This window comes from Pogoniulus pusillus, chromosome 11, assembly GCF_015220805.1.
Source record: "Pogoniulus pusillus isolate bPogPus1 chromosome 11, bPogPus1.pri, whole genome shotgun sequence".
Classification (NCBI taxonomy): Eukaryota; Metazoa; Chordata; class Aves; order Piciformes; family Lybiidae; genus Pogoniulus; species Pogoniulus pusillus.
Genome location: NC_087274.1, coordinates 28,006,115 through 28,020,960, shown reverse-complemented (window position 1 = coordinate 28,020,960; position 14,846 = coordinate 28,006,115). Strand labels below are relative to the sequence as shown.

The 14,846-nt window shown below is 50.2% G+C and overlaps 1 protein-coding gene across 1 annotated transcript; it reads right to left on the bottom strand.

Moving 5' to 3' along the window:
• Positions 1 to 8,796: 8,796 nt before the first annotated feature.
• LOC135179779 (homeobox protein HMX1) lies at positions 8,797 to 11,414 on the bottom strand. Its single transcript, XM_064151820.1, has 2 exons — positions 11,159 to 11,414; positions 8,797 to 9,371 (listed from the first exon to the last, which is right to left on the bottom strand). Exons 1-2 carry the CDS (start codon positions 11,412 to 11,414, stop codon positions 8,797 to 8,799), a joined length of 831 nt encoding a protein of 276 aa, XP_064007890.1.
• Positions 11,415 to 14,846: the final 3,432 nt, after the last annotated feature.

Sequence of the window (14,846 nt, the reverse complement as noted above, 5' to 3'; positions counted from 1 at the left end):
ACCGATTCGAGCCGAATCCGAGCAGAGCCGTTCCGAGCTGCGCCGAGCAGAGCCGCGCAGCGGGACTGGATGCGGCGAGAGGGCGGCAGAGGCAACCGGGGCGGAGGGAAGGATGGGCCGAGGGGAGGAGGAGGGGTCGGGGAGGTGGAGGGAGGGGATGGAGCTAGAGGGAGCCAAAGGACTGAGAACGGGGGGGAGAAGAGCAGGGGAGGGAAGGAAGAAAAAGAGCAGGAGATGGAGGGAATGGGGGAGGAAAGGATGGGGGAAGCTGCATGCTGAGGTGTCCCTTTCCTCGCTGCAGGTGAGATGTGCCTGGAGAGGGTGCCCTGGGCAGCAATGACTGTCCTTCTACCCAGGACCCTGTATTCATCACTGGTGGAGCTGAACATTGAGTGCTGGGTTCAGTTTTGGGCTTTTCATTACAAGGACATTGAGCTGCTGGAGCAGATCCAGAGAAAGGAAATGAAGCTAGCGAAGGGTCTGGAGAACAGGTCCGGTGAAGAGTGGCTGAGGGAACTGGGGTTGTTTAGTCTGGAGCCAAGGACAAAGACCTTCTGGACAAGGACCTTCTGGCTCTCTACAACTCCCTGAAAGAAGGTTGAAAGCAGGCACGCTTGTAGGCGTCTCCCAACAGAAACTGGGCTCAAGTTGCATCAGGCAGGGTTTAGGTTGGACACGATGAGAAATGTCTTCACTGAAAGGATTGTCAGGTCATGGAATAGACTGTTAGAGAGGTGGTTGAGTCACCATCCCTGGAGGTGTTTAAAAGATGTGTAGATTTTGTACTTAGAGACGTGGTTTTGTAGTGGATTAGGCACAGCTGGGTTAATGTTAGGACTCAACGATCTTTAAGTTCTCTTCCAACATGAAATAGTCTATGAATCTATGATTCTGTGATTCACTGCCCGTAGTGGAGAAGCAGAACCAGGCCCAAGAGAACTCACAAGAAAGGTGAAAAGGAGGTGGGGTGAGAGAGGGAAGGAAGGAAAGAACTGGACAAAAATCCCTCCATGCATTCGTACAGCATCTGGCATGACCCCAGACAGTCTGCTGAGGGCATTTGCTGCAGATTTATCAATGCTCTTATAAGGTGCTGGGGACCCTGGTAAAGAGTAATTCCTACAGCCTTTCCCTGTGGACCTGCAAACCCTCAGACCACATAAGCAAAGTTCCCCTGGGGAGAAAGGGAACCTCTTTCCTCCTGAGTAGCCCCATGATGTCAAGCCAATCTGAAATCCACACCCCTCCCGTGAGTCTGCACAGCTCTTCTGTAGTTTTCAAGAGCTAAAACTTGTGTGAGATCCTGAGCATGGCACAGGAACGGTGAGCAAGTGTTGGATGAGAGGATGGAAATGGAGTCACCTGGGCTCTGGGAGATGCCGTGGGATTTGAAGAAGGATGGGAGTGTTTCTGTATTATCTGGAGAACTTTTGCTGCCCATCACCTACCACCACTGAAACCTTAAAAAGAACCATTTGCAATACTTAAGACATCAAGTGACTCCAGAGCCACCGCCAACTGTGAATGGCAGGAAACCTTCTCCGTCTCTGTGCAAAGCCCGAGGAATGTTTCCAGTCAGCTTTTAAGAGGCCTTTTAGTTCCGATCTCGAGATTTCCATCATGAAAACTGCTGAGGGCAAGCGAAAAGCCCTTGAAGAAGTGTTGACAGTAGAAGTGCTGACAGGCTCTTAAACATCGTGATGCCAGAGATACCATGGGCTAAAATCAGGGCATCTTAAGAGTTTGGATTGCACTAATCTTTAACACATTGGTTCCCGGGAGAGCAGGTTTCATTTCTTCATGGGGGAAAAAATGGTTTCTCTCCAGAAATGCACTACGATTTTGATACATCATCTGCTGGAGATATGTACATTTTGCCCCAGAAAACAAACAAACAACCAACAACCAGACAAACAAAGTCCCCCATAGTATATATCCATCTTTTATCAACGTGATTAAGGGCCAAATGCCCAGTTCTTTGCATTTGACTTGCAGTATAAGCTTGTGTTTCTGGTGGGGCAAAATGTCCCATCAAAGAGAGCAATAGCATGAGAGAAAGGACAGGAACAGAGAAGCAGCTGAAAAGGTGAATTAGGGAACAATTTGTGAGCTGGTAAAACTTGGGGCATGAGGTAGCTTGGATGCCAAGTCGGGTTGGTCTTTGCTCCTTGTGCTCCCACCCACGCCTCCCTTGCCTCTGTCTGAGGGAGGCACATTCCAGGTGCTCACAATCTGTTCTCGCTGCAAATCTTGTGGTCCTGCAGAAATCTGTCTTAAAAATCCATCTAAAAAGCAAATGCGTTTACTCAGTGTGTTTCCCTAGAAGACATTTCCTTGGAAGAAAAATAAAAGAAGGCAGAAAACAAAAGCGAATTTTAGAAGGTGATGTAAGTTTTACTTTCTAATTTTTTTCACCTCGGCTCCTTCTACATCCCTTAGCAGTCCAAGTCCACCCCTGGCAGACCCAGCCTAGTAACACCCTGTCAGGAAAGGTCTGTCCTACTTTTCCAGTCCTTCTTGGCCATAAGATGGAATCAGTTCATTGGCAGCAAGAAGTTGGAGGGGACCTCCGGAGTCTCTGCTGCAGTAAGTCCTGTACAGGTCTCCTCATGCCCTCTGCTAGAGCTCTCCGTATCTTCAGGGGAGAGTTAAGCTTGACTTCGCATGCCAACACGTAGCACAGCATCCTGCAAACCCTAAACAACCGCCTGCGAAGTTCTCCCAACCCCAGGAAGGAATCGCTCTGCAGCGGAGCTGCCGCGGGGAGGGGCAGTAGAACTCTCCCCCGGGTCCGCTCCAGACCCTCCCTGAGCCCCATGTCCAGTCCAGAGCTGGAGGAGTGAGACGATACCTGACAGGGGGAAAGACCTCGCCAAAAATCAGTGGCTTTTGCGAGAGGCTGGTTCCCGGGGCGGAGGAAGCCTGGGCTTAGAGTGGCTGTGGGGAGAGGGCAGTTTTGGCCCGGGTCTCTATTCTGAGCGAGGCTCAGCTGAGCCAGCAAAGGGCATCTCGCTGCCCAAAGGCGGTTTCAGCACGGCTCAATTCCACTCAGCACTGCTGGCGATTCACCTCCCCAGGCTCCTAAAGACCATCAGCTAAGGCGTTTAATCACTGCATTTAAAACCAATAGGTTTTTTTTTCTTACAAGACTCAGAGATTTTCCCACACTACTGCTTTTTAATCCCTCACTTTGCTTGCATTTTATCTGGCAGGAATAATCCTGTCGTCTGGGTCCTGTCGCCTCATGGAGGCCAACAGGGCACACTGGCAGTGCAGGAAGTGAGAAGCTTTTTCTTTCAGTATAGCCCTGATTTGGAAGCTCACACCAGGCTGAATGGAAACCTTTCACCTGGGAAAGCTTTTCACCAGCTCACACTTCTTTATTTCCATTTTATTTCAGAATGCAAGAAGTCTCCCACCCTAAATCTACAGCTGGTGGAAACGAAATCTGACCAGATCCTACAGGTCGGATCCTACAGATCCTGGTTCTGCGTGGATGCAGAGTCAGGCTTGGTCTGCACCCAGAAGTGCTGGAAGGTAAAATGTGCCCTCTCTGTGTTTCATGTCTCCTTGCACATCGGACCCTGGTTGCTGCTGGCACACTGGCACCCTGCAGCGGGCTTCGAGTTGTCCCCACTTCTGTTCCAGGACATAGGACAGAGTAGCTGGAGAGACAGTTTGAGTAGCTGGAAAGCAGGTTCGTCTGGAGCCCCACTGAAGGCAGCTACACACACAAAGTGGCTCTTCAGGAGAGCTGAGTGTGATAAGATGACCCAGAGATGTGGGAACAGGCAGGTCGGGCCGTAATGTGACCGTGGGACTGAGCATCCTTCTCCCAAATCTTTTGTTTCCCTCTGAGGCCCGGTGCAAAGTTCTCCTCTAAATGGCCTTCCTGCAACCTCTGCCCCTGATACGGGAGGCGTGAGGAAAAATCCTAGAGGGGATTTCCGAATAAAGGCAGGAATTCTCGTCTGTGGAGTGCGACTGCTAAAAGGAGAGAGGAGAGAGGAGGAGAGGAGAGGAGAGGAGAGGAGAGGAGAGGAGAGGAGAGGAGAGGAGAGGAGAGGAGAGGAGAGGAGAGGAGAGGAGAGGAGAGGAGAGGAGAGGAGAGGAGAGGAGAGGAGAGGAGAGGAGAGGAGAGGAGAGGAGAGGAGAGGAGAGGAGAGGAGGGAAGAGAAGAGAAGAGAAGAGAAGAGAAGAGAAGAGAAGAGAAGAGAAGAGAAGAGAAGAGAAGAGAAGAGAAGAGAAGAGAAGAGAAGAGAAGAGAAGAGAAGAGAAGAGAAGAGAGGAGAAGAGAAGAGAAGAGAAGAGAAGAGAAGAGAAGAGAAGAGAAGAGAAGAGAAGAGAAGAGAAGAGAAGAGAGAGAAAAGAAGAGAAAAGAGAAAAAAGAAAAGAAAAGAAAAGAAAAGAAAAGAAAAGAAAAGAAAAGAAAAGAAAAGAAAAGAAAAGAAAAGAAAAGAAAAGAAAAGAAAAGAAAAGAAAAGAAAAGAAAAGAAAAGAAAAGAAAAGAAAAGAAAAGAAAAGAAAAGAAAAGAAAAGAAAAGAAAAGAAAAGAAAAGAAAAGAAAAGAAAAGAAAAGAAAGAAGAGAAAAGAAGAGAGGAAAAAAGAAAGCGCTCTCAATTTTAGCCGCAGGAGTAGATGTCCCTGAATTTCTTTTCTCACAGACGCTCGTGCATGTCACTACATAGAAATTAAAACGTCAGATCCGTGAGTAGAGCTGAGGAACTCGGGACAGTTAAATGAAGCATTAAGAAACGTGCCATTAAATTCTGTACTTCGGGAATGGGACGGGATATTTTTTCCTGGCTCCAATCCGAGGCCGAGAGCAGTAAATAACTGGGAGTCTGGAGCGACTCTCCCTCCGATCGATCGGAGCCGGGCACCCACCGGCGGCTGTTGGCAAGGAGCAGAGACAGACTATTCCAACATAATGGAGTATAAAAGAGGCGGGTGGGGGGGAAGAAAAACCAAAACAAACCCAACCAATCGATCCAAACATATTGCTGAGCAGTGGAGCCAGTGCTCACCTATGAGATTTATCAAGTATTGATTAACATGAATATTTTAGACTCGTGCCTACGAGAGAAGTTCTGGGCCATCTGAAGGCGGTGAGCGATGCACCATTTGCAGAGCAGCCTTTTAACAAGGTGCTTTTCAGCTTATCGATCGGGTTCATTTGAAGTGTAATTAATAAGAACATTTTACGGCAGCTACGCTAGGAATTTAGTTCAGGGCAGAACTTGGATTTTCGGTTGGCTTGCTTGGCTTTAAAAAAAAAAATAGGGTAGGGGAGAAGGGGGGGAAAAAAAGGAAAAAGAAATCTTTTCGCTGCTTCTCTTTTTTTTTTATAGCGTCCAATAAACACCAGTTATCTTGGTGAGGAGGCTGGTGAGGTTTCCCATCGCCTCGCCTCTGGAGTGCCATCTAGCTAAGCTGTTGTAGCAACAGCCATTAAATAAATGTCAACAGACAAAGATTTATGCTGCATAATAATATTACAGCTGTAGTATAACTGGATTTATTTTAAAGCTATTCTGAGGCTGCTTTGATCTATAAAGCAGCAACGTATGTCTCTTGTGTTGCAAACAGACTTCGCGGAATTACTTTTGAGCTTCGCAGTCCAGCAGCGTTTTTCTTGGTAGCGTTCTGCTTTGCAGAAGCACAAAGCGTGACTCTTTTACCTCTTTGATTCGCTTCCTAAAAGTTAGCTACAGGGAAGAAAAGTGCGAGGGATTTGCTGTGTTGATTTGAGGGATGGGTTTGGGGCTCGGGGGAGCGTTTTGAGATGGCCGCTGTACATTTATCAATGGAGGCGACTTTCCTCTTCTATTTCTCTGCATCCTCCAGACATTTTTTGGGGTCAAGTACAATGAAAAGCTTAATTAAAAAAGCTATGAGGTAAATAGACCTGTGGTGTCTGTATTCCTACTTTCAGCACGTACTTTTAATAAGCTCTCTAAAAGCAGTTCCTGCATATACAGAATAAGGCATAAATAAGCTTTCCCTCCCCCCTCCTTTACTTGGATTAATCCACATCTTTCACCTTTTAATATGTTTACTACGATCATAAGTTACAAATACAGTGTATGAAAAAAAAATCTGTTTATTGATATAATCAGCACGTCTTTAAAAAAACAAACAAACAAAATAAAACCCCCAACAAACTAATGTCAAAACACCTTTTTTTTTTTTTTAAAGATCTGATTGATCATTTAGCCCTGCCAGCTCCTTAACTTCAAGAAAAGAATATTTAGTAGAATCAGAAGTATAATAATCTCATATGTTACTCCAAAGAAAAGGCATGTGGAGAGCGGCAGGAGTGTTAAATTTCGCACTGGATTACAATCTACTCTGATATGCCTGTAGTGAGTCAGGATTTTACTCCAGTAGGTAACACTGGGGGAGCTGGGTATGACGGGGGGGAAACACAGTCTGGCCGCTTTCTTCCAGGGATAGCCAGGCTCTGAACCGTATCAAGTCAAGTGGTTGCTCCCCGAGGAAGAAACAGCCCCCTCCCCCCGAAAGTCACCTCCTTTACGCATGAGGAAGCTGTAAGTCCAGCCCAGCTGCTCCCCCCGGGCCAGGGACCGGTACCCCCAAGCCGCTTTACGGTCCTGTTTATACTGCTCCAGCACTAGGCTTTAGAAGTTGTTTCCCCAAATTCGCGTGATTGATATGCAAGAAAAGAAAACTAAACAAAAGAAAAAGAAAAAATAAAAAAGGAGGAAAAAAAAAGAAAAAAGGAAAAAAGGAAAAAAGGAAAAAAAAAAAAAGGTGTGGGGGGAAGACAGAAAAACACATCCGAAAAACCCCAAACAAGCAGCTGGCAAAGATCTCTCGGAGTGAGACGAGAGATTTCAGAGGAGTTGGAGAGGAAAAAACGGGTGAGGGGAGGGATAAAAAAAAAAAAGGCAACCAATCCACTCCCCCCCCCCCCCCCCAAAAAAAAACACCAAACACCCCAAAACCAAAAGCCTCCAAAGAAACAAGAAAAAGCCAGCTTCTAAAAACGGGGCTCAAGTCAAATCGAGCATCCCGGCAAGTGAGCACTTTGTTCATCATCGCGGGATATTTCTGTATATATTAATTTCATTCTCGAGTGGTTTGGAGGTTTTCGAGGTCCTGATTTCAACGTCGTGTTTCAGGCCAAAAGGGAAAAAGAAAAGAAGTTTAAAAAAGCCAACTAAACACCAGAAAGCGCTGGAGAGGTTAGAATCCACCCCTGACCCTTCTTCTCAGGTTTCGCATCGAAACTGAAGCTCCGCAGCACCTCGTCGATCGATTTCAGAAGAAGAAACCACGAGATTGTTCCAAATGGAATGCGAAATGTAGTAAGAATTAGATGTCTGGAGATCGGTCCTCGTGTGCATGCCCCAACAGATCCTGGACCCGGCTTTCCCTGTGGGGACACCGAGTGCTCCGAGCTGGTCGGTTCAGTTACGTTTGATTATGCCCTAAAAATCTACCACCAAATCTTGACCTTCCACCAAGGCTGAGTTTTTACAAGGTCGTTTCCCCCTTAATATTTGGGAAAGGAAATTCAAACTTTTATCCACAAGGATGGACGCGATATTCATTTTTAGCAGGGAGGGAGAAACAAAAGGGATGTTAAAAAGGGGAGAATTGGAAAAAAAAAGCTTGTCATGCATAATACTTCATATAACATCACATTACAGGTTATCTTGCACAAGTAGCCACACACCTCCCCAGTCTGTCCCCATCTGATTGGGGTTTTTTTTCCTTCCTTTTAAATGACTGATGCAAACTAATAATCGATTAGACAAACCAATCCCGTAAGCAGTGGGGCCAAGCCGAGGTATGTTTTCCCCAGCCTCCTCAGGAGACTGAAATAAATGGAAAACTCACTGGTAAAATACGGTATGTTGAATTCTATATATGTATTTAACTTTGTGTTTTTAGCTGATAGCTTGCCAGGGAAATCAAACGAAAACTGAGAAACCGCATCCTCACAGCTCGGGATGCAGAGGGGAGAACTCATTCCAACAATTTGCCTTCGAGTTGTTTCAAATGGGAAAGCCTGCACGGAGAAGGACCAGGGGGCATCAGCACATCATGCTTTGAGTATCGATCGTATGAGAACGGTGACAATGGAGACAGGGTGGGGGGAATCTGTACGAATTAAGTGAGTAAAACAAAGGGCCCTGGAGAAGCTGCTGGAGGCAGGGATCCGCAGGGTCCCCTGCTCTGCACGGAAAGCAACAGGGAAAACCTTCCCCAGACAGAGACGCTGGCCCGAGGCAGCGGAGGACCCGCAGAAGGTCCTTTGGCCGCGGTGGAGGTCACCGAGGCTTCGCCGTCCGTGGGGTGACGGTGGCGGGGACAGGAAGGGCCGGCGGGCCCGGTGGTTCCGTACATTCGCCTCACTCTGGGCGTCCCTACGGGGGACAAAATGTCTAGGGAGGCTGCTTGTTCCCCACCACCACCCCTGAAAACGCCGGTCTGTGTCGCCCCGAGCCCAATGTGGGGGCTTTGCCGCTGCCATGCGGCTGCATTTTCTTTGGATGCGCGGCGGGGGGGGGGGACAGTCATCGACTCGCTCCCGGCTGACGGGGTGGGGGTGTCCTCGTAGTCCTGTCGGTTCCCTCCGGCTGCGGCGCGTCGCTCCCAGTTAACCCCAGAAAGTAAGTTTATTGCACGTTCAAAAAGAAAAATAAAAAGAAGACAGAAAACTTGAGAAACCTGTCAGTTGGAAATAAAACATCTGCGGAGAGGGGTGGAGCTGGAAGCCGGGGGAGAGGGGGCGAGGGAGCCGCTGTCCTGGCACAGGTGGGTGCTCAGACGAGTCCTGTCATCTGCGACCGTAGAAACGGGAGGGAAGCGGCGGGGAAGGTGCCCAGGGGGTAGCTGACGCCGCTGGAGAAGCCCACCAAGGGGGGTGACATGTGGGGCAGGGTGAAGCCCAAGGCGCTCGCTGGCGAGTTCTCGTGGTACAAAATGGGGACCCTCACTATCCTTTGGGCAGCGTGGGACAGGTTGGCAGCCTCCAGGTCGGCGGCCAATTGCCGCTTCCACTTGTTGCGGCGGTTCTGGAACCAGATTTTCACCTGGGTCTCGGTGAGGTGCAGCGAGGCGGCCAGCCCTGCCCTCTCCGAGCTGCTCAGGTAGCGCTTCACGTCGAAGGTGGACTCCAACTGGAAGACCTGGCTGCGGCTGAACACCGTGCGCGTCTTCTTCTTGCGACCGGCTGCGCGTTGCTCCGGTTCTCCCGGCTCCTCGCCTCGTTCTTCCTCCTCTTCACGGCCTCCAGGCCCCGCACGGCCGCCCGTCGATCCCCGCACCGCCGCCCGCCCGCCGCTGCCCGCCCGCTCCGCCGGTTCCTCGGGCAGCTCGGGGGAGTCCCGGTCGCTGGCTGTGAAGAGAGGCAGAGGGCTGGGAGGTGGAGTTGATGTTCCGAAGAGAGGAGGGGTGTGAGGGAAAGGGGAGCATCTCCCGCCGAGCTGGTGGGAGCGGATGCCTCTCGCCCTCACTGGGAGAGGAAATTACGCCACTGCGGAGGGAGTAAGGAGAGGCCGGGGAAACGGGGACGGCTGATGGGCGAGGAGTCACAGAATCACAGAAACATTCCGATTGGAAAAAAAACCCTCAGGATCATCAACTCCAACCGTTATCCCTACTCCATAAAGTCAGGGGAAAGGTTCCTGGCACTGCTCTGGCATAAATTCCCCAGTATTTGTGAACGTACACACAGAGACGCTCACGTATGCTATATGGAAAGACAGACATTCCATGTCTGCATACATACATATATATAACACACTCATCTGTGTACCTACTCACACGTGTGAGTGTGTGTGCGTGTGTGCACAACCAAGTGTACACATGTACCTAAACGCACACACACACGTATGTAACATACATATACTCAAAGCTACAAGTGCATATAGGTGTGCAGAGACATATATATGCACAGAAAGTATGTATATACTTTCTGTATCTGCATTAGACATGGAAACTCTTATTTACAGACATATATTTGCACGCATATGCGAGCACAAATTTACACACGTATGTACACATATGTATTTACACACAAATATGTATGTGCATATATATATATGTGTACAAGTACACATGTAAGTATAATTTTGTGTGTAAGAGAGGTAAGTAAAGCCACCCGGGTGTGTGTTTAAAGAGAAGTAAGAATGACTCTTCTCTTTGTTTTCGTGTTTTTCTAAACCTGAGAAACCAAATGGATAAGGGCAGCTCCTTTAATACGAGGACATTGCTTTCCCAGAGCATCTCCGAGAGTTTCCAACGCTGTGCTTTCCATTAGCAATTTTAAAAGAGGAAAAAATGATTTCCTGATCTTTATAGAGCAGAAGGTGTGGGGAGAGGAGAGGCGGGAGGGAAAGAGAAAAAGCAAGAAAAACAAGGCAGTTGTTTCGGGAGTGGTTTTCTGTTTCTAGATGTACTTTCGGGAGCAATTAGCAACATTAATAAACGCATCGCTGTAAAAAGGAAACTCTGCAATTGACAAATCACCTTTCTTTTCCTTACTGAGCAATGCTGAGAACTCGAGAGGATAACAGGGATGCGCCCAGGGGCAATGTTTTTTTCCTATCACGATTAAAATAGCCACTGATGGCAGGCCCACAAACTTTTTCGGACGTTAATTTCTGCTTCTTAAGCCAGGCTTTGCCTCCAGCTCCCTTCCCAGAGGGGTCCCCGCCGTGCCAGGCCGCTGAGGGAAAGGACAAGCGACGAGGCCGGTTGTGCGGGAAGGGGCTCCCGGGGCTCAGGGAGCCCGAGCCCAGCTGTTCCCCCCTGGTTTTCCAAACTCTCCTGTGATCTTCCGGCTTACTGCAACGTCAGAGGGGGGGAAAAAGGGGACGGGGAGGGTAAAGAAAAAATCCCCGAGAGAGCAGACAGCCCCTGTTTTCATTTTGGGCAGTGGGAGGAAGCTCCAGCTACCTGATGCACCGTGAGCGTTCCCGGGGATTTACCCTCGGCTGGCCAGAAACAGGAAAGTAGGGAGAAGGCTGCCAGGATACCCCGTGCATCCCACTCGGCTCCTTGTCCCAGGGCCCGTGGACGGACTGGATTCCCCTCCGCCTCTAAGGAAGCTAAGCATAGACACCCTCTCACCCCCGATCCTCATCCAGGCCTGGAGAATAGGGACAGAGAAAAACGACTTACTATCGGGACTGGCGCAGCCCAGGAAAGCGGCGTGTGCTCGGCGGTACCAGCCGACGGCAGCGTCGCGCAGGGGACAGCCCGGGGCTCCGAGTCGCAGCGGGGAGCGTGGATCCCCGCGCCCACCACCGCCTCCCACCGCCGCCTGCCGACTCCCGCCGCCTCCCGCCTTGCCCTCGGTGCCCAGCAGGTCCTCGATGAAGAAAGAGGAGACGCGAGCGGAGGTGGAGCCGGCGTTTTCTGTGGCTTCGTCCGGCATGTTGGGAGAAAGGTGCGGGAGCAGGGTCCCGGCTCGACCGGCGGCTGGCTCCTCGGTTCCCCTCTGCCTCTGCCTAGCCCCGTGGATGCTCTCCTGGTATAAAAGGTTTTTTTTCCGGAGTAATCATTTCAGATCGCGGTTTGCCATCATTTCCTGCAAGCTAGGAGGGGAGGGAGGAGGGGGAGGAGGGGAAGGGAACGGGGAAGGAGGGGGGAAAAAAAAGGCCAAAAAAAAAAGGCAGGAACCCGACAACCCATCGGAGGCGCCAGATTCTGCGCGAAAACGATAATAACGAAATCAAAAATGTCATGCGAGTTAAACGCTGGACACGAGAGGGGGAAATCCTGGGATTGGAGGAGCCGGGCGGCAAATGGGATTTCCGCGGGGGAAGCGCAGGGCGCGGAAACACGGCGGGGCCGGGCGCTGCCGGTGTCGGTGCGTGTGTATGTGTGTGCGGGGTGTGTGCGTGTGCACCGCCCCGGGGCTGCCACTCACAAGCTCCTTATTTAGGTCAATTAAGGAGCAAATCCCATTGCGGGGGGAGCGGCAGCGCCGGCCCCGCCACACGGGCCGCAGATGGGGGTGGGGTGTCGGAGAGGAGTGGGGGGGGGCATGGCCACTCCACGTCTCGATCCTCCCATTGGCTTCAGTAGGCTCAGCGAGCAGCCCAACCAGCCAATCGGCGCTACAGATATCACGGTTATATTAATATTATTAATAATAACCAACCCTACATACACCTCCCCCACCGAGCGCTTTCATGTCGGCTGCGGCAGCGATGGACGGGGGAGATGCGCCCTCCGTCGCCCGCAGAGACCGAATCGGCCCATGCCGAGGACTGCTGGAGGAGCGGTGAGGCTGTCCTCAACCCGGAGACACCGGGAGGATGGGGGGGGGGGGGGGGGGCGGAGAGACACCTGCCCCCGTGAGTAGGCAGCGCCCGCTGTGCCGCCGGGGGAAGATGCTCTGTACGGGGAGGGGGACTCTCATCTGCAAAGTCTCCTGAGACCAAATTGGTGACACTTACCCTTTTCCTTAATATCTGTATTCCCACATATATGTATATTTATATCTATATATGCATATTATGTTCGTATAGTTTATTTGGACGGACATACGGCCCCAGGTCAGAGAAAATGAGGCCGTTCACTGCTCCCCGTCTCCTGCCGGCCTGGTCGGGGGAGCTGAGGGGATGCACTTCCCCTTCCAACAACCCATCCCATGGCTTCTGAAGTTACCTCTCCGCAGGCTGCTATTATAGTCATTATTCCATGAAGCTCACTTCATGGGAACCCATAAAGCTACCCTCAGCCTGCCGTCTTCTCCTGAGCCTTCTGGATCGTCGTGCCTTGGGACAGGGACCTCCAGCAGCTTCACCTCGCTGCACGGTGCCGGGGTTAGAAGAGATTTCCTCTGTTTTTTCCTTTGGGATCAGGATGTGGATGGATGAGTCGATCCAGAATGGACGTCGAAGACCTACTTGGGTGAGTACAGAGGTGTCCTTGCGATATTCACCTGAGGGTCAGCTCTCCCCTGTTCTGCTCTGCCTTTTCTGCCGGGATATCCCAACTCGTTCCGCTTTGCGGTATTCCTGGACAAGCACCACTTTCCCAAGCCCCGCCTCCCCCTCCCGCTTTGGAAACGGACACCGACTGCTTCCCGGCAGGAGCGTCCGGGGTCCACTCCCCGGCACTGAGCAGTCCCTTTTCCCGAGGTGGCCGTGGGGACATCTGAGGTGAGGGCCTATGTAGGAGGAAAAACAAAAAACCGGGAACGATTCCACTTCTAAAGACTCCGGGAAAAGTCCGAACAGCCAGAACTCTGAAACGGAATCTGGAAGAGCAGGGATATACAGGAACATGTTGCATCATAGAATCTTTTCTGTTGGAAAAGACTTTAAAGGTCGTTGAGTCCAACCATTCTTTAACTCTGCCGAGGTCGGTGCTAAACCCTGTCCCTCTGTACCACATCTCTGCCTCTTTTAGACACCTCTAAGGATGGGGATTCTACCTGTTCCAGTCTTTGAGAACCCTTTCAGTGAAGAGTTTCTTCTACTATCCGTCCTAAACCTTGCCTGCTGCAACTTGAGGCTATTTCCTCTCATTCTATCACTTGTTACTAGGGGGCAGAGACCAGCCCCCACCTCCCTGCAGCCTCCTTTCAGGGAGCTGTAGAGAGTACTGAGGTCGCCCCTCAGCCTCATTCTCTCCAGACTAAACAACCCCATTTCCCTCAGCAGCTTCTCCTCACAAGACCAGCTCTCCAAACCCTTCACCAGCTTATTTTGCCCTACTCTGGAACTGCTTCAAGACCTCAATTTAATTAAGTTTTTGGTCTTACATGGGCAGAGACCGAGCGAAGTTTGATGAACTGCAAACCGGGAGAAAGTTCATTTGTCACTTGTTGTCCTGCAGCGACGCTAACAAACGTTGCTCTTAACGCTCTGCACGCCTTGGTGTGGCTTGTGGGATAGGAATGAAAAACTGGATGGATCTATCTTAAACATCCATAAACCACCAGCTCTTTTTGACTGGGAGACTCAAAAAAATTTGGTGTGCTTTCTTTCAGAATAAAGAGAAAAACTTGGAGCCTGCTCACTTCTATACATTCCACGAACAAAGTGCAGAAGAGATGCACTCATCTCGTATTTTTATTTCATAAAGTGTTACTAAAATGTGGCCGTATCACTTCTGGAATATTTGCTTTCCAGTGACTAGGAAAAAAAAAATAAATCAATAAAAGTTAATTTTTTCTGGGGGGTAGGTTTTTTTTGTTGCTGTTGTTCTGTTTGCTTTTTGTTTTGTTTCCTCCCCCGTATTTCTTTACCATAACGTATAAGTGTGGGACGATGATTTAGACCGCAGCAGGACCTTTTTTTCCCCCCCTCATCCCTGTTTCTTTCTATGAAAAGTCCTGTGCGCTCAGACGGACATCCTGAAACAGAAAATCAGGTTGGGTATCATTCTCGACCTGCCCAGCACAACGCTTGCGCGGACGCGTCCGTGCGCACCGGCTATTTTTGTAAACCTGGAATAATGTTTACTCGGTTTTTACATCCCTACAGCGAAATGACTTCTAATGTTAGTGCTTATCATGACGAGGAGGAGATAAAGGGGGTGTGTTTGCTGGATGTCTCCCTGCGGCCACTAAGCAGGACTCTCTATAGGGAGCTTAGAAAAAGCAGCCAGTGACGGTATTTTAATGGTTTAATATCAGAAAGTCATCCTGGGCCCCTGCTCTGTCTCCTTTTGGTGTCACTTGCAGAGGGTAACGCAGGTTTGGAGGTTCCTTTGTGCCGAGGGCACTGCCATCGCCCCGGGCTAACCCGCCCCGAGCCGACGGGTCTCGGGCTGGAAGCGATGAGGCAGAACCTCTTCTTTCCCTCTCGTTTTGTCCCCCACCGCCACCTACTCGCGGCAAGGTGAACACTGC

What these genes read in the sequence shown, in the direction of transcription:
- LOC135179779 (XM_064151820.1), bottom strand. Translation starts at nt 11,414, where the DNA reads ATGCCGGACGAAGCCACAGAAAACGCCGGCTCCACCTCCGCTCGCGTC. An exon ending in GGGCTGCGCCAGTCCCGATA is followed by an intron (nt 9,372 to 11,158) that starts GTAAGTCGTTTT and finishes CTCTCTTCACAG; the next exon opens with CCAGCGACCGGGACTCCCCC.